This window comes from Gordionus sp. m RMFG-2023, chromosome 3, assembly GCF_954871325.1.
Source record: "Gordionus sp. m RMFG-2023 chromosome 3, tfGorSpeb1-WG-v2, whole genome shotgun sequence".
Lineage (NCBI taxonomy): Eukaryota > Metazoa > Nematomorpha > Gordioida > Chordodea > Parachordodidae > Gordionus > Gordionus sp. m RMFG-2023.
Window position 1 is genome coordinate 13,863,413 of NC_088777.1, and position 24,647 is coordinate 13,888,059.

Here is a 24,647-nt window from a genome sequence, read left to right on the forward strand (position 1 = left end):
AAAAGTTAGTTATTTACTCAGGGTGGATACCTAGGTAATGATTAGCTATCGCTGAAACTTATTTTCATATGTTGTAATTTTTCCAATCTTCATTCATTTTTTTTTATCTGCAATGCACAGTTCGAATTTTTATATTATAAACTATAATAGATTAGCACTTTACATAACTTTATTTATTTATTTTATATGTAGCCAATATTTTTTAAAATATTTTTAATAATTTAATGAAAAAATAATCTTTAAAGAGCATGAAATACACAATATTCAGTAAGAGCTTTCTTAAAAATGTTTTAATTGGATCATCAGGAACGGCATTTACATATTTGGTTTATATAAATGTAAAACCACAATTTCAGGTAGAAACTTATAATTTTATAAAACTTAAATAATTTATTAAATATTGTATTTTACAGTAGATTGTGATTATGTGTAATAAATTTTTTATGTACTTTTAAATTTAAGCATTAAATAAAATAGTGGACCTTATATAGCAATTTCAAGTAAACTACCCTTAGTCTACATCAAACCTTATTAACCTTTTTATTATTCAACTAACTATTAAATTTATATTATCTTATTAGCTCATTTTTAAAAAATATGTACATTTTAATTATGGTGTCTTTTATTTACCTCATATATGATTTAAATCACTTTGCCCTCTATTGTCAAAGGTTCGATAGAATTATGTTTCATTCCTCATTTCTATATAACTGGAGTAAATTAAGTTGGATGGGAATTATAAATAAGGAGTCCTCTATACATTTGTGGGCACATCACATGTCCTTGTGTACGTAATCCTCACAACCATCATTTAAACATCTATAGGCTGGAATAAAAAAATAGCTGGGCAAAGAGAAAGCCTATACCCAGGAGCTGCATATAAATTTAATTATTTTACTGGGTATAGGGTGATGGCTGATTATAATTTTAAATATATATGCTAAATAAATAAATTCAATGTGGATGTTAGTATGAATAAATTGAAATTGTAATTGTCCTTTGATTTTGTTCATCTCATCTTTTGGTATACATAAAGTTAATCTTGTTGTTCCATTGAATTCTCAATTCATTTTTTGCACCAGAAAAAAAATCCTTTCAATCTTCTCTTTTATTTAACATTATAATATATTTATCAATCTTAATTAAATCTCTATTTTACAATTATAAATTTCAATTAAATCTCTCTTTTATAAATTTTTTCAAATATTTCAGAATTTATTCATGCCAAATACATCATGTGATAGCAAAGTTTTAATGGATAAAGCAAGAATCCCTCCTATTCCACCTAGAAGATATCCAAGTAGGGAAGATCAATTAAATTCTTTGCAGAAGGAATCATTTGATATATTGATTATTGGAGGTGGAGCTACTGGTTGTGGTGTAGCACTTGATGCAGTCACAAGAGGTTAATAAAAGGGAAAAATTTTTAAATATTATATTATAAAATAAACTACATAATAATAGAAAAGTAAGGAATTCTTCTTAATAAAATTTAAAGCTTAAGTTTAGTATTAATTATAATTAAAAACAAAATGAATAGGAGGAAAGTATAAGGAAAGTGCAGACTTAATTTAACTGAGAAAAAGGACATCAAAAATTTTCTTAAGAAATTAATAAAAAAAAAACTATTTCCATTTTAGTTTTAACAATTTTTTTAAAGAAAATGAAAAAGGTATAAATGTTCAGAAGGATACTAAATAAAAAAGACTTAAAATTGAAATAGAAGGAAATATTATGAAATAAGTGAATATGAATACAACTAAATGAGAGATTAATATGAAATGGAAAATCAAATATGAGCTCTATTCTTCATTTAAACATATTTAAGGTTTTAAAACAGCCTTAGTGGAGTGTGACGATTTTTCTGCTGGCACTTCCAGTAGAAGCACTAAATTGATCCATGGTGGTGTCAGATATCTACAAAAAGCCATCATGCATTTAGATATCGATCAAGTAATAAATTGAAATTTTACATTTTTGTAAATATGAATTATTACACCTACTCCTATAATTTAAGAAAAGACAAAAGAAGGAATTTTTTTTTTAAAATAGATAAGTGAAAAGAATTAACGAGGGTATAAAGCATCACTTATTAGAACAATCTAAATTATTCAAAAATTTATATTTAAAAAAGAGAGTAATATCCATAAGAAATTTTTTTTTTTTAAACACTAGTATCGCATGGTGAAAGAGGCTCTTAGCGAAAGAGCTAATTTACTTAAAATCGCGCCTCATTTGTCGAACTCTTTACCGATTATGTTGCCCGTTTACAAGTTATATTATTATTATTTACCTCTATGTCCAATGCTGTTTTTATTTATAAAGCGATAATGTATTAAAATACAAATGCCCTTAGTTAAAAAAAATTACATTTTTATAAAAGTTAAAAATAAAAAGGAGGTAAGGATGGGAAGGAAAAGAAAATAAAGAATAAGGAAGAAAGAAAAAAAATATAAAGATTGAAATAAAACTTGAAAATTAAAATATTATTTTGTTTTTAGCCTTCGATTTATAAACTCTTTTTGACGGTTTAAAAAACAAATGCGTGTTATACAAAATGCCATCCATTAAATTTTTCATCATTAATTTTTTTTTAATTATCCTTTTTTTATAAAATGATAAAGTTTGATCTATTTTCACATTTTCTTCACTCACTCGGTCGCACTCATTCACTTATTCGTAGATTAGATATTGTATTTTAATAAAAATTTAGCTGTTGTTTAGGAAATCGCCATTTCAAAAGCGGTGAGTTTTAGCATTAACTTCGAATAAAAAATAGAACAATTACCCAACTATACAAAACAGTAATATTACGCACGATAAATAATAATACAGTAAGTTCTAAGTTAATTATAATAAAAAACGAAAAATATTGGGATATGTTCTTAATCGCTAAAACAAAAAACCCTAAAAAAATAAGAATCTTGCATCTAGAAATTTTTTAAAAGCAATATTGAAATGATATTAATAGATGCCAGTGAATTAAACAATTATATTTAAATTGAGTTTCTTAAAGAAATCACTAATAACGGGGGAAATATCTTAAAGATTCCAAATTTGGGAATCTTATTTGGAAATCTAGATGATATTTTCTCTATGGCGATTTTTTTAAAAACTCAATTGAAATATAGGAGTCTACTTCCCTACCATCTATTATAATCATTTTTAATATCGCTTTTAAAATTTTAGGAGATATAAACGAGATTTCCAATTTTTAACGATTTTTATTATAGCTATTAAGAATGGGAACCAAAGTATTCGCTAATATATAATTCTATATCCTATCATTATTGGTTAAACGAATATATTACTAATAAAAAAAAGTGTTCCATAAAAAACTACATAAAATTTCAAATATTATATCATCCCCAGATGGTGGCAGCTACCATACTTCTACGCCGGTATAAAAATGTACGACTGGGTGGCCGGGAGAGAATGTTTGCAACCCTCTTATATAATCGGTAAGCGAAGAGCTTTGTCGTTGTTCCCCATGCTTAAAAAGGACGAACTTAAAGGAGCTATAGTGTATTACGACGGTATAATATGTTTATATATTTCAGAGGTTACATTTTTAAGGGCTATCTTGAATTTAAAAAAAAAATTTCACTGATGTCAAAATATAATCTATTTAAAATAATTATGATTATTTCGTCAATAATTGCAAAGGTAAACTGAAATGATCCATCATCTGATTTCAGCTGACTACTAGTATAATTTATTTTATATATGACTCTACCCGGATTTTAAAATAGCACTATTTTACTACCCGGTTCCTACCGGAGTCTGCTATAATACAAGAACCGAATATCTTATAATTAATAAATTTCAGTGTTTTTTATATTAAATTCCTCTAATTTTCATTTGCAGGCTATGAAAACATACATTTTACTGTTAAAATTGTTATTTATTCATTTTTTACGTTTTAGAAGCCACACATTTAAACCAGTAAGAAAAATGAGATTAAAAGGAATGAAAATTATGGGAAATTTTAGTAGAAAAATGTGAATTTTATATTAATTTAAGATCCTATAGCAAAATGGTTGCTATAGATTTCTTCTCTCTCTTTTTATCTTGTATTATTTTTGAGAGTTGTTAAAGTATCTAGATATAAAAATGTGGTATCTGTATCTAGATAGATTTTTGATTAAAATATCTGTATCTAGATATTATTTTAGACATATCTGTATCTGTTTTTAGATACTTTTCAAGATACATTTTGATACTTTTATTTTTTATATTATAAACAAAAATACTTGAATGCAAAATTTATTTTATTTCATATGAGCATATAATTTAAATATATATATATATTAAAAAATATTAAGACTACTATAATAAAAATATATATATATATAATATTAAAATATATAAAATATTAAAATATATAAAAAATAGATATATAAATATTCATTAAATATTATGTCAGAGTTTATCAATAAACCAGACAAAATTTGATATTACAATGCAACTCAAGAAATCTGCCATTTTTAATTTTCAATGGAATTAGTTAATTTTATTTTATTATACTAATTTTAAGATTAATATTAATAGTGATGAAGAGGAAGAGAAAGAAGTAATAATCAATGAAGTATCAACAAGTTCAGACATTGTTTTCATGGCCAATTTATAGAGAATATTTTAAAATAATATCTCAAAATAAAAAAAACAAATCTCTGATAGTAAAATGTTTGCCATATCTACAAAAAAATACCAAAATTTCAGTTAGCATTAACTCAACTTGCAACATTGTATAACATTTAAGGGTATAGAGACTTAATGTTTACAATTGTAATTTTCAATTTTAAGAGAAAAAATCATGTTAATGTAAAAAATAATTAATACAAAGATTAGTTGATGAATTAACAAAGTCTTCAACTGATTGCAAACAAATAACCTGCAAAAAAAAACAATTAATTTATATCCTATTTTTTTCAGTACCCCACAGCAGCAGATATGATTGTTAATAATGATTTAAATTTTGATACTCAACAAATTTTAAATAATTTTTTCGAAAATGAATGCCCAGATTTTAATATTTTTAAAGAATATCCTGATATAAAATTATTATTCATAAAATATAACACCACAATCCCTTCAAGTGCCCCGGTAGAAAGGCTTTTTAGTGTAACTAAAAATGTCTTTACGGATTAACGAGTATGACTTAATGACCAAAATTTTAAAAATATTTTATTACAATCTAATAATTATTTATAATCATTTATTCATTTCATTCCATATATTATATTATTATATTAAAATCTAAAAATCATTATTTTAATTTTGATAAATGTAATATCTAGTCAATAAAGTTTTAGCTTATTTCATACATTTTCACAATAGAATTCTGTTAAAGATAAAAAAAAAGTTTTTCTTTAAACCCCCTCTTTTATTATGTTAAAGATAAAAAAGTTTTTTTATCCCCCTCTTTTATTATGTGTAAGATGTAAAAGTTTTTTATCCCCTTCTTTTGTTTATGTTAAAATTAATTAAAGTTTTTTTTTATCCATCTCCTTTGTGTGCCATAAAATGAAAGTTAAAAAATGTTTTTCTTTTTTTTGGTAATTTTTATTTTAAGTTAAACACAGTGAGATTAACACATATGGCTTTTGTGTTTTCTCTCACTTTACTGGATTTCTTACTTTAGGAGTCCTTAGTAAGGTGATCCGAAAATATGAGTTAGACCGTTGGGTCCGGGAGACCACCCTGCATCCCAAGGTATATTTTGAGTTTCGGGAAGTCTAAGGGGGTAGGTTTTATCCCCAATTATGTACGATAAAACTAACACAACTCGATTCCACAAAAACGTTCTTTTTTTCACTTTGCGCCAATTTAATTTTAATTTATAATTGCGCCTTTTATTTTCCCTATAAAAGGGACGAATTTTTTATAGTTGGGATACTTTATTTTTTCCTGTAAAATAATTTTGTAAATCTTTATTAATCTTTTTTATGTTTAAAAATAATTTTGGAATTTTTATTAATAAAATATCATGACCCGATCGCAAAGTACTTCAAATTCTAATTTAGGTTTATGCAAAGCTTATATAAGAGTATTAAAAAATTGTATCTGTATCAAGATAACTTTTTAGATGATGTATTTGGATCTAGATAACTTTTTAGACTATGTATCTATATCTAGATCCATTTAAAAAGTATTTTTTAACAACTCTGATTTTTTATTCGCTCTTTCCAAACCATTTTAATAAGGTACTTTAATAATTCACTTATTTATCTCATTCTTTGCAATCCAGGTCAGCACAACGACGCCCGCATGAACTTAGCAATAGCCTTAACCGCAGTTCGGTACGGAGCAACCGTAGCCAATCACGTTACAGTTACGGAAATAATTAAAGCGCCGGAAGTGCATTTCGATTCCGGTATTCATGTTGCAACTGGAAATCAAGTGATTTCTGGGGTCAAGCTTAAGGATAATTTGACGGGTGAAATGAATGAATGATTGTGCATTATTCTTTCTTCCTTTATATTTTTCTTTATTAAATTGTATTTTTTGAAATATATGTTTTTCTTTTATTTATTTCCTTTCTTCTTACGCTTACAGGCAAGGAATGGGAAGTGAAGGCTAAATGCGTGGTTAACGCCACTGGGCCTTTTACGGACTCCATAAGACAAATGGATCAACCTGACATCAAGCCTATTTGCAGCCCGTCCTCAGGAGTCCACATTGTTTTACCCGATTATTACAGGTCCTTTTTAATGGAATAAAAATGAAAGGCATTAAATATTTTTCAAAAATCTCTTATAATATATTTTATTTATTAATAGTCCTGAAAAAATGGGGCTATTAGATCCAGCCACAAGCGATGGACGCGTCATTTTTTTTCTCCCCTGGGAACATATGACTATTGCAGGTTGTTTATCATTAATATTGCTTACATTTATTCTCGGTATAAAGTCGATTTATAACATTTATAAAAATTTTATCCACTCTACCTTTTTTTTATTCTTGACAAATTTAAGGTTATGTTTCTGATGTGGTCACATTATGATGGATCTTAAAGAATAAATTAAAAATAATTTTGTTGTATTATCAGTTTCTATTTTTTTTTAAAATGAATTTTAAAATACACATTTTTAAGATAATAATAATAAAAAACAATTGCCTTAAATCAGGACCCTGGACAGTTCCGCAAGCAAGTTTCATATTTTTGACAAACTATAATTTATTCAGATTAAATATTTAACGCTTGGAAAATATATTGAATGCTCAGAATTATTTCTTAATGCTCATATAAAAAAAACTTAACACAAAAAATATTGATTGCTCAGGTATAATACTGAAACATTCAGTAAATCGTCTTCAATTTTATGAAAAATATCTGAAATTCAGTAAAAATTCTTAGCTTAAAGGGTATGTCCTGATTCTACTTATTACTAAACTGCCTAAAAAGTATAAGAAGAAAAAACGGAGAAACGAAAAAAAATAACAAAAAAAGGGAAAAACGATAAAAAAAATAAAAAATGGCAATAGCAACAAATGTCTAAAACAACCCAAAATAGGATTCTTGTTCAAAAGCCGTTTAGACTAAACTGCAATAAATATCTTAAATAAAACCAGGACAAAGCCTAAGTATTTTAATTCTGAGCAGATTGTTATAATTTTTTTCTGAGCGAAATAATACAAATCTTTGAAAATTATTCAGAATACATTTCGGCTTCCAAAACATTTAGGTTCTCGGAAAATATGCCGAATTCTCAAAATTACGAACATTTGACGTATACCACAAATTTTTTTTTAAAAAATAATTGTTATTCCACGTGAAATCACAATAGTTTTGAGCGAGATCTTTCAAATCAAATTATAATTTTTTACGATGGTTAGGTATGTTGTGAGGGTTATTGCAATCGAAATTTTATTTCTCCTACAGGTAACACGAATTCGCGACGAAGTATACAAAAATACAGCATATATTATATACGCCGCGAATTCGTACTAACTATGAATGCAGGGTAAAATGTAATATTGACTCTTTACTCATTTTTTGCAAAACACATAAGATTACTCGAAAAATATATAACGATAATAAACCAATATTTCGTATTATTAGATATAAATAAATTTGAAGAATAACTATCAGTATTTTATCACTTCCGCAAAAGGTAAGGGTCGATTTTTTTATGTACCGGCGACAAATTCAAAAAATTGAGGTAAGAATTCGTTTTATAGTTATTTTATTTTTTTCCAATCTTTTGTCGATGAAATATTATATTCTAGATAACTCCAGTGAAATATAAATAAATCGATTTCTGCTCAGATATCATTGACTTGTAGCGCTTCAGATACCAGGCCCACCCTTGCCCGAAAATAAAAGAATTTTTTCCGGCCTAGATCAATTTTATTTATCGACCCACCGACCAGCATGTTGGTTTGTAAAATGGTTGATTTTTAAAATTCGGGCTTATTCGAATAAAAATAAATATATAATTTTATTAATGAATATGTATTTATACCACTTCTCGAATCGATGATTTTCTTTTGAAATCTTGATTAAATGCCGCTTAAAATTATCCAAAATTTTAGCAATTTTTTTTTAGTAACTGAAATTTTATAAGCTGGCATTCTGAATAATATAATTATTTATATACATATTCTATATAATAATTATAGAATATGTGCCGAAATATGATTTCTTATAAATTTTCGGGCTAGTTTGGAGGGCCTCTTATTATGAGCGTTGCTCACTACCATTTAAATTTGAATAAAATCGAGTTATGCTCAAATTGTTAAACACTACGTTGCATATGATATCATGCAAATTGGTCAAACTATTGCTTGGTTGGCGTTAGAAACCATTTTAAAAAACGCAAACTGGCATGTTTTTTTCAATACTCTTTCGTTTGTTTTGCACGTTGGTTTACCACAGAACTTGATTTTTTTTCGCAAGAAAGCCGACAAAACCTCGTTACTCAGATGGGAATATTAAGAGGGAGGACACTAAAAAATCTCATTTTTGTTTGATTATATATAAATTAAATGTAATATTAAATAAAAATGGAAAAATAAAACTTCTTAACTAAATAAAAAGGCAGGCGATAATATTATTCACAAAAATCAATAGATTTTTTTAATTACTTGGGGTTCATTTATGAAAAACGTGTTATGTTCAAGCATTACGATATTTAACGTTATCAAAACCACAGCTGATTATTCATATCGTTAATCTCGCAACATATGTTTTTTAAATTTTATCATAACGTTATCGTCATAACGCTTCATATTTATAAATTATACTTATTTATTGGCTTGATTTTGTAAATAACGTACCGTTTAAATATAACGCGTTTACTATAGATGAGACCTTAGTTGAAATTTAGAATCGATGATACTAATAAAAAGGGATGTATTTAAAAAGTCAGACGCTAAATTTGTGCGCACTATATTGATCCATATAATTTATTTATAGAAAATTAGAATAAATATAAAAAAAATTGCCTCATCGAATTATTTTATCACAAATTTATCCTACTTTAATGAGTTTATATACAAAATTTTTAACCAATTTGAGCCCATCGTTGGTACTAAAAAAGTAGTCTTTACTTTTTTTTATCGAGTTTTTTTAAATAGAGGACTTTAATATCAAAGATCAAAATAAAATGAAAGAGTTTTTAAATAATGATTATTTTTATGAATCTTTAAGAATCATTTGATATTTAAAAAATTTTTTTAAAAAATATCTTAATCTTTTTTTTAAAAATTGCTTTTAAATTTTTTTTTCATCTTCAAAGGTTTTTGCTCAAATTTTGGTTGTTTTAAAGGGCATTTAAGGAAACCAAATCTATCATTCATATTGTTTGAGTAATCTTTATTATTTTTTTGGTTTATTGCAAAATTTAAAAACGCGTCACTTTTTACGCTTTAAACGCTCATATCTCCTGAACTACTAGAGCAATAAAATTTCAATAGCAATAATCATTTCAAACATATCTTACAAAACAATTTTCCAAAAATTTAGTTTGATTTGGATGTCTCCTAAGGTGTCCTTTTTTATTTCTATTTGAAATGCAATTACGAAAAAGGAGAATTTAATAAAAGAATATTATTTGATTCTCTGGATTTATTTATTTTTTATATTGAAAGGCACGACTGATGTAAAATGTAAGGTGACTCACAGCCCTATCCCAACCGAATCCGAGATCGAGTTCATCCTCAAGGAAGTCAGGAATTATTTAACACCGGAACTGCAAGGTTTAATTTCTATTCTTTATGTTTTTGAATTGATCTTTGATTTTTAAGTTAGGAGAGGAGACGTTACCTCTGCTTGGAGCGGAATTCGGCCGCTTGTTAGCGATCCCAACGATCTCAAGAATACCGAAAATATAGCTCGAAATCACATCATTCATGTTTCCCCTGCTAAACTCATTACCATAGCTGGTTGATTCATTTTATTTTTATTTTATTAACTAATGTGAAGTGATATATCTGATTGGTTTCAAACCTTTACAGTTTATCCGTTGCTTTAGTTTAATTGATTACTTTTTTTTGGAGAATGTTAACTATCCATCCTTACATCATTTATACATTAAACGCAAATGAAAGGCGGAAAATGGACAACATACCGAAGAATGGCTGAAGAAACAGTCGACATAGCCCTTAAAACATTTCCCGAATTCAAGAATTTTGCCGGCCCATGCATAACCAGTGGTCTTCTCCTAGATGGGGCTCACAAATATACCCCAACTCTGTTCATTCAGTTAGTTCAAGATTTCGGAATTCAAACAGAGGTTCATCTATTTTATATCTATTCGAACCTCATAATATGAAAAATTAGGTTAAGATCAGCTGTTTTAGTTAAATTCTCATAAAAGTTAGGTTTCCATTTGCATAGGTCTAATAGCAACTTTTTTTTGTTTTTATGTTTTCCTTGCTTTGAGTGTATGACCATTTTATTATGGATAATCAAAAAAATATTTAAAATAAAGTTCAGATTTTTCCCAAACTCACATTTCATTTGATTTTCTATAAATTTTGCAAAATCTACTCGTAAATTGTTAGACCTTTCTTAAAGTGGACATTCAAATCAATTTATACTTTTTTTCCATAAAAATTTATAAAAAAATTTTCAGATAGATCGACTCAATTAGTCAGTACATATTTTTTTAAAAAAAAATTATACTAATATTTTTCCTTTTTTAGAGTAACATTTGGTCACATATAAGATATTATATTTTTATCCCTTTTTTTAAATATAAATTTTGTCATAACTTCCTCTTTAGAAATCCTAAATTTGTCTAACACCTACTATTTTTTATTAGCTCCACATTTGGCTAACACATAATTCTCCTATTTTAAAAAATTTATATTTTGGGTAGCCAATTTAGCCAGATTTTTATGCTTTTATATATTACCCTTTATCAATATTTTATATCTTTATTTAAATTCTTTTCAGGTTGCTCGACATTTGGCCGATACATATGGGGACGCCGCTTTTTCCGTTCTCAGGCTCGCACAAGTTACAGGGCTCAAATGGCCTGTCTTAGGTAAAAGATTGCATCAAGAATTCCCTTACATAGAGGCTGAGGTAAAAATGCTCCTTTTATTTATGTAAGGACTGGTTGAAAAAAGTAAAAAAAATAAAGAAATATACAAAAAAAGCATAATTAATAGCGGTGTAACAGAATTCAGTGTCATATTTGATTGCAACCAACTTTAATTACCTGTTTATGTTCAGGTTTTGTGCACCTAGCCTTTTTTTGTTATTAAAAATTGTTCAATGTTAATCCTTTTTATTGAGGCAATATAGCTTCTGTGTTTCGTGGTAATAATTCCATTTCGTTAATAAATAAATCAAAGACTCGCTGAGGTGTCGTGTCAAAACGCTCGGATTTTTTTAATAATTTTATGGTCGAGCCCGGAATTTTTATAATTGTGACTATTTTAAAAATTGCTCCAAGAAGAAAATTTAAAATTTGAGCAGTATATACATATATATATATATATAATATTAAAAGTTCCGTTATAACATTTTCTAACTGATTAATTCATATAATATAAGAAAAAAATTTAACTCAGCCTTGGTTTTGTATAAATATCTTTAGGCTCAACCCGAGTTTATTAAAAAAATTAAAACCTAGTCCGGGTTTTTTTTAAAGTTACGGTTCGGCCTTTATGCTCTGGCGGAATACTCATTATTTCAATTATATAAACTGAAACATTCAGAATTTTTTTCTTAATGAGATTTTGCTACGTAAAAATTTAAATTTATCAGAAGAAATGCAAGATTTCGCAGAAATTTTTTTCTATTTTGAATGTTTTATTTTTAAATTTTAAGTATGTTTTTCCTAAATGCATTTTTATTTAAAGGAGTTCAGGTTTTTTTGAAATTTTTATGTAGTTTAGTATAGCTTATAATGAAATCAAATAAAAAACAACTATCACTCTAGATTTTACTTCTTAACCTACGTATCTTATCTTGACATTACAATAAGAAAAAGGTCAATTTTTTTAAAATTTTTTACAAATAATAACTCCACATTGGTATTAAATTAAATCCAGAAAGGATATTCTGATATCATTGATTATCTTTCTTAATTGGGGGGGGGGAGATAATTTTTTAATCCTTTTATTACATTTCCACATGTATTTGGGAGATTCTTAATATAACGAAATTAACATAAATTTCTAATTAAAATTTTTAATTTATAACGCACGTAAAAGGTTAAATACGCTTGCAAAGAATACGCCTGTACCCTCGTAGACGTTATCGCAAGACGTTCTCGCTTCGCTTTCCTCAATGCTTCCGCCTGCGAACATGCTTTGCCTTTCATAGCGGAATTGATGGCGGGAGAATTGGGTTGGAACAAAAAAAAGGTGGAGGTAAGAATAAAGAGCATTAACATTGGATAAAATATTTTAAAAAAATGTTTGCAAGAAATTAAGGGAAAAAATAGACATATAAATAGTGTTATTCCTATTTATTGCAAACTTTCTTAAACATTGCTAGAATTTGAAGAGTTATATTATATTTGCAGTAAGCCATGGAAAGCGAAGGATAAAAATTTCCGTTTTTGATACTATTAATTATGTTAAAAATGCTTGTTATACTCATACACCTAAAAAATATAAATAGCTAGAGATAGAATCAGCCCGAATATTCTTATTCGAACAGATGGGTCTGAAGGCTTACAGCGAGGTGCTTGCCAAAAAAATTCCCGTTGACTTTGATCCGGCTCAAATGACGGAATTAACTCAAAAATTTGCCGATTTGAGCCAAGGCAAGCAATATATAACGGTCAAGGATCTAGGAACCTTTTTGAAAGTTTATATAAACATAAAACTTGTATTTATTTTTCTCTAACCCTAAACCTAACCATAATAGGATTTTATTAAGTGTTTTACAGATACAGTGAAAGGGGGGATATTTTTTACCAGATGTTAAAACAAAATAAAATGATACTATTATATTTTTATTTTAATCATACTTAAACATTAATCTATGTTAAAAAAAATTTAAACAACTTTTTTTAAAAAAAAAACTTTTTAAAAAAAACATATTTTTTCACATATCATTTATATAATTTAATATTTTTGTATATTTAATTTAATATTATTTTCAATCTTATAATGTTTATTATAGACTACATTCTTTATAACTTTAATACATCTCCTTTACTCTCAAGTACTTCTGTAAATTATTCTTTGCCAATCTCAGATGGGAATGATATGGAAAATTATCAATCACATTCTAATATTTCTGCAAATAATAATTTTTTAGCAACTATTAGTGAAAATATAAATCATTCTCAAATATCATCCATTCCTAAACCCAAAAGAACATACAATTGTTGGAACAAAGATAAAATTGAAATGGTAATGAAAATATTAGCAATGCCAGAGGAAGAACAGATGAAGGTTAAGGACATTGCTAAATTTGTTAATATGTCGAAGGCATCAATACATAAAATAAAACGGGATACATTCCCAGAAATTATTGGTGAGCCCTTAAAGGAATTCTCGCTTAAACAAAGGGGGAGAAAAATTAAAGACACAGCAAATATTGAAAGGCAAATTATGGATTTGCTAATCGACAATAATACCTTAACGGTGAAGTAAAATTATAACTCGAATAATAATCTATTGAGAATTTGCCCTCTGGTTCTCCAAAAAATATTGGAACTATAAGGAAATATATTAAAAACATCCGATGGTCCAAAAAAAGAGCTGGGAAAGAACCAGATCGCAGGAATACACCAGGAGCTATCAATATTCGACAGGTGTATTGCCGCAAATTGCTGAACATCTCCAGAGAAAGACTCTATTTTCTCGACGAAACAGGCATCAATTTTCATGTTGTACCTGTCTATGCTTGGGCACCACTCAACGTTAGACCATCAATAATGCCATCCTCAAAAGGAAAAAATGTAAGTGTACTTTGCACTATAAGAATTTGTGGAGTTATACATTATAAAATCATCGAAGGATCATATAATGGTATGTTATTCCGAAATTCATTAATGGATATTATTAGTATATTACCACCAGATGCCATATTAGTTATGGACAATGCGTCAATACATAAAAGTCATCTAATTGATGACTATAAAGAGAGAATTGAATATCTTCCCCCATACTCACCACAATTAAACCCAATTGAAAATTTTTTCGAGGTTTTCAAAAACAAGTACAGGTCATTAATTCCCAGACCAAGTACAAGGGAACATATAATAAATAATATTAATCAAATAATGAATCAATTTATTCCATATGATTTTACAAATTTCTATAATCATATGCAACATTATTTGGAGCTGGGCTATCGTGGACTACCTCTTGACCAAAGTAATCTAATTATATAATAAATTACGATTAACATTTTTTATTATTTATAGGTACTACTTAAGCAAGCAATTTATGACTATGAACTATCATTAAATATTTCATATTTTATTAATTAATATTCATGTATTAGTGTAATTACGAATATATTTCTTATTATATATAATTATATGTATTATACGAATTGAATAAAATATTAAATTAAAGTTATGTCTCAAATATGATAAAATAAAGTGAGAGAAAAAAACTATTTTCAGAAATAAAAGATTCTGACTAAGATCTTACAACTTAAATGAATATTTATCATTATATTTAAAATTATTCTACATAAAATATCGTTAACTAAGTAAAAGAAAATATGTGATGACAAAACTTTTTATATTTTTTTTAAGTATGACATTTAAAAAAGTTGTTTAATATTTTTTTAACATAGATTAATGTTTAAGTATGATTAAAATAAAAATATAATAGTATCATTTTATTTTGATTTAACATCTGGTAAAAAATATCCCCCCTTTCACTGTAAAATCTAGTATAATGATCAGTTTCCATATACTATGTAAATAAATTATAAAAATTCCTTGTAATAAATGTGTTATAATAAGTATTATTATAGATCGGTTTCTATAAATTAAGTGATGTTTATATATGCTTTTTGTTAACTATAAAGTAAAAAAAAACAAAAGGTATGTTCCATTATAGTATATTCACCATTTTATATTATCATATTATTAAAGAAAAAATTATGCTAAAATTCCTTCAACAATGAAATTTGATGTTCTATACATAATAAAATATATACAAATTTAAACATCCTATTGGATTAAATGTTATGCTATGCTACCCAAACAGTTAATCTTAGTAGTCTTATAAACGCTAAAATTGTAGTTAATTAAGGATTATGTAAAAAAATTCTACAGATTTTAATTATAAAAATATTAACACATATTTCATTTAATAAAAAAAAATAGCCCTATTGATAATACCGCAAATTTTTCAATATATTTGTTTGAAGAGATTTCTTGGCCTTTTATTTAATGATGTTGTGACGACAAGAGAGAAAAAAATCATTAATCATCAAAAAATTTCTTTAAAAAAACTTCTTACTTAATTTTTTTTTAAAAAAGAAGGTAATTCATACTTAAATTTTTTCAATTTTTTAAAAAAGGCTCTCATAATTCAAACATTTTTTAAGTAATCCCATAATTTTAAAATATTTCAAATTCATATATGCGAATTTGTACTTCGTATTATGAGCAACACTGTTTGTAATATTTTCAAATCACATCATAGATCATTATTCCTTAGTGGCTCTAGAGGAGTAAACTTTTGAATAATTATCCGGAATTAAATTTAGAATATAATGATGATAAAATACTAAGACTGGCTAATGAAGGAAGTCAAAACATAATGGCTGTGCAACTCAATTAATATTAATTTTGCTTATATCTTGTATAAAACAATGAAATTTTATTTTCGATCGAGATATTTTATCGAATTTGATATCTAGAGATGTGGAAAAGAAATAATAATATTTTAAATACGAATTAAAATAATTAGATTAAATTTAAATAAATTATAATAATTATAAAAATATAATAAAAAATTAATTTCAATAAATTATTATAATATAATAATTAAATTATATAACATTAGAATATCTAATGACCTTTATATAAAATATATATTTTACTTTTTATTTCGTTAAATTTTACTTTATTGTTTTATATATTCAAATTAAGGGTGTTAAAATCAGGGCTGTGAAAAAAAGAGTTCTGGTTCAGTGAAATATTTCTTAACCGGGTTCAGGGTTCGTGGTCCATAAAAATAAAGACTAATTAAATTTAGTAAAAATAAAAGAAGCATCAGTTTTAAAAAAAAAAATTATTTTACTATATTTAGCATTCACCAAAATTATTTAAAATTATAATTAGAATAATACAAATAATAATATTCAATATGTTTTTAAAATTTTATTCTTGATATCTTCCAAAATTCACATTTCAAAATTAAAATATTTATTTATGCCTAACTTTGACAGTGCATTGCAACTTGCATTTAATAAAGCGATTTTATCTTATAATTTTGTTCTTTTCTTAGATCTTAATTTTAATTTAATAATCTTGCAAACAGCAATAAATAATATTATCTATTACAAAAATAAAAAATTTACAAAATATGCTGGTGAAATTTTCAAATTTTTACATAAAATGGAGTAATTTAAAATATTATTGAAAGGATTTCACGACGAACGATTTTCACAAAATGTTTATTTACATGTTTTTTATATTTAATTTCAATATAGTTATATATATATATATATATCTTCTTCTCCGTTTAATAGCCATGCTCAGGTATACCAAGGGTTGGCCAGTTTTCCCTTTGATTTTTCTTTTTCATCTTTGACGGTCAGCATCAATATTTGTAAGATTATTTTTTATATTATATAGTTATTTTTAATATATTTTTTAAAATAAAGAAAAGTTTAATATTTAAAAAATAAGTTATTGAACCCTGAAGCCTGAACCCTAAATTTAAAAAAAGGGTTTCGGTTTGGGTTCACTAAAATATCGAGAGTTCTGGTTCACAGCCCTGGTTAAAATTACTATAATGTATAATCTAATTATCGAACCTTGAATGAATTAATAAGTTAGAGATGCCATTCGCGTATTTTTAAAAAAAATAGAATGAATAAAAACTTGAAACATTTTTTGATAGTATTTTTTTTAAATTTCCGATATATGGAGGTTTTTAATCATTTCAAATACCGAAAATTCTATGTTTTTAAAAAAATGTTAACGGTGTTTCTGAAAAGGGACTCTATGTGAAATGTGACTTAAAAATACTAAAATATTTAATGTCACAGAAAAGGAGGAATTAATTTTTTTTGTAGCTGAAAGGGCAAAGAATTTGTTTTTTTCATTTTTAATAAAATGTAAAATTTATTATCAAAATTGCTTTTATTTTTTATTAACCTTATTTTTAAATGATTCAATTCAAATATCATAATATCATTTTTGTAATTCATGATATCTTGTTGAAAAGTGATTATTTTTTTGATTCAGTTTAACGTTACTTATCCTAATCCTAGCTGCCCACACTATCAGTACCACTAGGGGGATCTAAGAGAAATGAATTGAACCATTAGAAATAAGGGATTTTTGATCAGTTTACGATGATTAAATATAAGTTTGCCAAATATTTTTTTACCCCTCAATAGTGTCGTCACAGTTTAGCATTCACGATCTTTAAATGGTTATTTGATTATTAAGTGTACCTTTTTTTTCAATTTTTGATCAAAAGCTAGTTTAGAAGTGTAATTATATTATTAAGAGTCTCATAGATTATAAAGAGAAATTATAAGCTGAAAATTAATTTTAAATATTTTATCCCCAATCCAAAAATCAATAAAATTCGTCTATTTCTTAGAAACATGGCCAAACAGTCAGTTACGACCAATTGCACGAAATGCTTAGCGAGGTGGATTTGAACAAGAATGGTCAGATCGAACTCAGCGAATTTTTACAAGTAAATGCGAACGACGAAATTTGGATTTAATTTTTGAAAATAAAATATATTGAATGCATAAAAAGCAGAGACTTGCAAACCTAGCCCGAACGATCCGTGTTTTAATTTGTTTAAATATACCCTGGCCGAACCTTAAAAATTTTTTTTTAAATACCCGCGCCCGGCCAAGCCTAATATTTTTAAATTAAATCGTCATTATTAACTATAAAAATTAAAAATAAATATAATATATTTTTAAAAAATTTGGGCCGGGCCAAACCTAAAAATTATAAACCCGGGAAATTTTTTTAAATAAATTCCGTCGAAATATTTTTTAAAAAATCCAAATGGCGGTACAAATAGTACCTCTCTGATTTTTTTAAAGAATCCAGGTCAGACCATGCAAATAGTATCTCTGCAGGACTCTGATAGAAAACTTTAAACGGTTATGAAAATATTAAAAAAAATTGGCTGCTAGGTTTGAGAAAATATTAAGGGAAACAAAATTGAGGACAGATTAAGATCAGGAATATTCAATTTTATTTTGCGGAGCATAAGTTAATCTAATAGGGGATTCTTGTTAAATATCTTCGAAAATAAGGAAAATATTTTTAAGATTATCATTACAGATTGCCATATAAAACAGTAATCGATTCATGTGGATTTAAGACTAACTGAAAAGGCCAATCAAAATGAAAATAAGCTGCGTTTTTATTATATATAAAATATGTTTTTTATAAATAAATACTTATATTTAATTTAGCTGATGTACGGATTGAAGACGGGAACTGTGTCTAGCAACAGGTTTGCCTTAGCCGCCCAAATTAGTGCGCATAACATCAGTGTTGATAGGAGTGGGGGCGGAGTTTAAACCGCCATGTCATGTATAAAGATTTAGCTAAAATTGAGCATAATAATTTTTTCAAAATTTCTATTTTTTTATTTAAAAAAATTTTCCTACTTAAGCTATATTTATTTATCAATATTTGCTCTTGAAATAATTTATTTAAAAAAAACAGTTTAAACTGTCATTTTGCTTGTAAATTTACTTAAAACTGAAATATTGCTAAACTTTTCGCGCTCACCTTTTTGTGCTCTTTATTTTCTTTCATTTTTTTGGGCTTCACTTTTACTAATTTATTCTTTAATAATTGCGAAAATGTTATTTATATGTAAAAAGAGGAAGTTTAACATTAGTTTTAAATAACGGAAGAATATTTATTCGGCTGTTAATATTTAAAAATTATACGCAAATATTTGTATTTTTTTTCTCATCCTTGTTTTTTTTATTGTCTCTCATTTTTCTTGAAATCCTTATTAAATTTGAATATGCAATACATTATTGTCCAATTTTATTATTCTCCATTTACAAAATCTTATTTTAACAATTTTAAACGATTATATTTTACTATTAGTTTATACTTTCTCATTTGCGCTATTTTTTATTCATTTTTTTAAAAATAATAATTTATTTATATTACTATTTTTATTTTTGGTTACTGTTGTTTTCCTTTAATTGATAATTTGATTTTTTATCTCTAAATCTTCTGATATTTCATTTTTTTAAGAAAATATAAATTGGTATTTTTTTTTGAAAATACGATTTTAAAAAATTATAATTTCATATTTTAATAATGCAATCTCTTAAATACTCCATATCCTATATGTAAGCCTTAAATTCAATTAATTGCTACCTAAAAACCATTTTTTTTACATGTCCAATTTATTTTTAAATCTTATATTAAAATAAGCATTAGTATGAAAAGAAATTTACGCTTTAAAAAAAATATATTTACATGAATATATTCGCATATTTATAATTATACTTTTTTAAATAAACTTAATTATCAAATATTTTTATTTTGTCAATCATATGGGAAAAGAGAAAACAGAACATTCTATAATTATTTTCATATGTAATTTTTTTTAATGATCAAATAGATCCGTGGTGTTACTTTAAGTTATACTTTTTAAACCAAACTTCACGATTTCAAAAAAGTGTAAGATTATATATGTTATGTGTGTCGCTTTTTATGTAAAGTGTGGAATCATTTTTTATGATAAGCAAAGTCATTTTTGTGATTAATATTTTTTTCAATTTTTTTTGCGCAATCATTCTTTTAATATATTATTATTTAAAAGATATATAAAAATTGTTATTTTTAGATTAATGATTTCTTTAATAAATATATATTTATTTTTATAATGAATATAAAATGGCAGAAAAAAAGAAATAAAATCATTATATTTGTCCTCGAATTTCTTTTAGAAATTTTGGGCTGTTGAAAAGCAAACAATTAAAAGGTGAAAGAAAAATAGAGAGGAATAAATATTTTTTTTTAAATCTATCTAAAGAAGACGTCATATTTATTCATAATTATATTTATCAGAAGACTTCATATTTATTCATTAAAAATATCTAATACTTATTCATTAAAAAAAATATAAAGATTATAAATAATAATTATCCATCTTCATATATTCTTCACCCCAAAAGTCATCTAAAGAGAGCTCCATTGTTCCTCATCAACCCACGTGATGATCACGTGTTTTTCTCTATCACCAAGGTAATCTTAATTCTCCTGTCAGAAAATAATTGGCATTTGATGTATTATATTAAATTTATTTCTTCTTTTCTTCAACAGCTACAACACTATCAATAAGGTAAAAACCAATATTCTTTTTGATTAAAATTTAATTATATATATATTAATTAATAATTTTTTGGATATAAAGATTTAATTAACAAAAAACCTATCCTTGATTAAAACTTTATAATATATAACAACGGCTGTTAATTCAATGTATTTTTATGCTTAACATATGTTGCATGTTTGAGTTGAAGACGATAATGGTTATAGCTTTTACCTTGTTGGACCTATAGACTTATATTAATATAGACAGTTTAAAACCCATTTCTATAATGTTATAAAAATATTACTGATTTGTCAGCTATTTGCAATGATGATTTTAACGTTAAATATTTTATGTATTTATGAATTTTTTTTATTTAAATCGCCTATAAATAATAATTGTAAGATATAACATTTTTTAAATAGATATTGTAAAGTCGCTAAATATTATCAAATAAGATTAATGTACAGTTTCCAATTTATATTAGTTAAAAAAGTCCTTAAAAATCAAAATTAAATTTTATTATCTTTTTTTCAAATTAACATAAATTTAACATTAAAAAGTTATAATTACAAAAACGCTTTTATATAAAAAAACAAAATCAATAATAGTTATTACATAAAGTTATATTACAAAAAAATATGCATTACAAATTATACATATGATTAGAATACCTCCCTTATTTTTCTGAGATATTCTCAATGCCTATTCTGCAAAGTTATTTATAAAATAAAAAATATTACATTATTAATTCGTATTCTGTCATTATTGGCCTACTTAATTACATGGTTATGTTATTATCATCTCCGCGAATTCATCTTGGACTTCTTCGGTATTGTTCTCAGAATTCGGCATCGTTGTATGGGGTTTATAGAAAGTATGTCTCCTAATCCTTGGCGCTTCTAAGCGCCTCCCATTTAGAGGATCTTTTCGGACAGTCTGTAACTTAGGGGTTGTGTGTGTAAAATTAAAAGTTTGAACATCATTGTAGAAGATAAAAAAAAACAGTTGAATTAAAAAAAAAATGATAAATAGAATAATGAAGGGTATGAAGATTGAAACAAACATGTAATAACATGATTTATGGTTCCTTTATTCATTTCCATTAAATATAAAATATTAAATTATAAAGCGAAAATATATTAAATTAACATTATATAAAGATAATAGTAAAAAACTATGATAAATTAAAGTTAAAAATAAAGAAAAATTAAAAAAGAATTCTTTCCAAAAACTGAAAAGTGAATTATATCCACAAAATTACTATATATATCTTTCCTTCAAAATTTACAATTTCGAAATATCCTCATTTACATAGTCTATAATATGAAATTAAGTAATATCGTAACAATTCTTTTAATTTGAATAAGACATTTTCTGTCTAAAAATATTTATCCAATATTACAACAGTGTGGTCTTGATTATACGCTTCAACACTAACGGGTGATATCGTTATCTAGGTTTTGGCGTTATAATAGTATTTTGTTCCTATCCATTTATTTTGATTGTTTGAACCGCTTGTGGCTTTATGTCCATTTCCTCTACATGAATAGCATACGAGGCGAGTCAGCTGTGACCTAATTTGTTGTGGTTGCCCAAACATTGAATGGACGGAAAGTTGTACTAGCAAAAAAGCTTTTATAATCCTTTCAGATGCCCTATTGGATATTTGATCTATGAGTTCTGACCAGGTTTAGAAAATGAACTCTTCATGGAAGCAGTAGTATTTATTTGCAACATCATATTCGGCATTCTCACATAATATGTTTCCATATATATTTTACTTAATTTACAATATTTTTTATAAATTAAATTTTTTCTTTTACAAAAACAAATTTTTTTTTAACTCTATCAACAATGTTGATAAAATATCTCGTTATTTTTCAATTTTTACTTTTACCCACATTTTAGCTTAATTAATTTAAATAACTTTTTATAAGGATTTCCCAATTTATCATCAGCTATTTCATTATTTGATTTAAAATTAATTCCCCAATCATCTCCCGTATAATGTTAATATTTAATCATTTTCCACTCATATTATCCTTGAATATAACATCTCCCCTCCTTTACATTCCTCTCTAGGCCTCAATTGATCTTGATGTCTATTATAACGCCTTGCGCTTTAAAATTGATTTTTTTTCCCACCCTCATTCATCCATTTAAATCCCCTTGAACATCAACATATACATTATTAACCTATTCGAAATTATTCAACTTTAACTCGTATCCAACTTTTTAGTTTCTTTCTCTCCTTAATTAATCCAGCATTAACAAAGTGTTTCCTCACAAAAATCCTTCCTCTGACACCTCCTTTTCATTCTTACTATTATTATAGAACAATTGTTATAACCATCTTCTCCCTCCATACCTTTCTTTTCCATCCACAATTTTATCACTGCAACCATTCTCTCGGCTTCATCGCTGGAGCTGGGAAGGTTATGCATCTCACAAAACGCCTTAAACGCTACACTTGTAAAAGCTTTTCCTTAAACCTCCTTTTCATCTTACTATTATTATTTGAGATAACCAACTTTCACTGTCTCCATACTTTTCCTTTTATCCATAATTTCGCTACTTCAACCATTCTCACAGCTTGACCGTTAGAGCTGGGATAATTTAGAACCGTGACCACGTGTCTAATACCATGCATATCACAAAGCGCCGTAAACGCTACACTTGTAAATGCCGTTCCAACATCAGTTACTATGATCTTTACCATTCCATACTTCCCAAAAAAATTCTTTAATCTCTCTTTAACTATAATTGAAGTTAATTCCGTAACTTTAATTCAATCAATCCATTTGGAAAATACATCCACTATAAGATAATAATACTTCTTCTATTCAAAAAAAGGAGGTATCCGTTCACATACCTGTGATGTCTCCTTCATTTTTACACGTTTTACACTCGGCACACTTATCCAAAAATATTCTGCATCGATGGCCACCATACATATTTTCTTGCCTATTGTTTCATTCTACTTACCCCTGATATCCCATACGCAATAACTCTCCACTTAATTACTTAGTCTTCGTGGTACTATATTCCGATTCCCTCTCACCAAGCAGTCCTCTATAATTCTTTTCTCCTGTTCCATCAAACTTCCAACGGTTTAATATTTTCGCGATATTTATATATAAATCTATATTTAATTTACAGCCTCCTAAAACATCTTGTAAAGTAATATAAATTGATTAGGTAAAATAATATAATAGAAAGTAATATAATAATATAATACGTAAATTGATTAAGTAAGCTTTGTCACTAATCTGTAAAAATTATGTTAGATAAATTTATTAAACAAAAACACTAAAAATCTTTAGAAGAAATAATTAAGCAAATATATAGAAGCCTTACGTTATTTACACGGTAAGAATGCCATATTAGAAATGAATCATTTAGTGACTAGAAATTAAGGACCAGAGTGATATGATGAAAGCAATTAAGATTTTATATATTATTGTCGCACCACCTTTAGTTGGTATATTATATCATAACATAATAGTAGTTTGTAGTACTAGTAACAACAAAAATATACTGGTATTAAAAATTTAACTCAAAAATGTTATTCAAAGAAGAAAAAATGGCTTTCCTAAAACATGTAGAAAAAGGAAAAAAAATATCTAATAAAGATTACATCCATTGGAAAGAATAATACGATGTTTAATAATCATATTTTTTTTATTAAAAAAAATAGATGGTATTAAAGAATT

The 24,647-nt window shown here is 26.1% G+C and overlaps 1 protein-coding gene across 1 annotated transcript; it reads left to right on the forward strand.

The window, feature by feature from the left end:
- The first annotated feature begins 172 nt into the window (after positions 1-172).
- LOC135927674 (glycerol-3-phosphate dehydrogenase, mitochondrial-like) lies at positions 173-19,537 on the forward strand. Its single transcript, XM_065463825.1, has 16 exons — positions 173-356; positions 1,213-1,405; positions 1,829-1,953; positions 2,176-2,273; positions 3,373-3,536; positions 6,251-6,439; positions 6,559-6,703; positions 6,783-6,868; positions 10,096-10,203; positions 10,252-10,389; positions 10,555-10,739; positions 11,405-11,536; positions 12,673-12,831; positions 13,085-13,273; positions 18,220-18,318; positions 19,061-19,537. Exons 1-16 carry the CDS (start codon positions 249-251, stop codon positions 19,166-19,168), a joined length of 2,226 nt encoding a protein of 741 aa, XP_065319897.1. The 5' UTR covers positions 173-248; the 3' UTR covers positions 19,169-19,537.
- Positions 19,538-24,647: the final 5,110 nt, after the last annotated feature.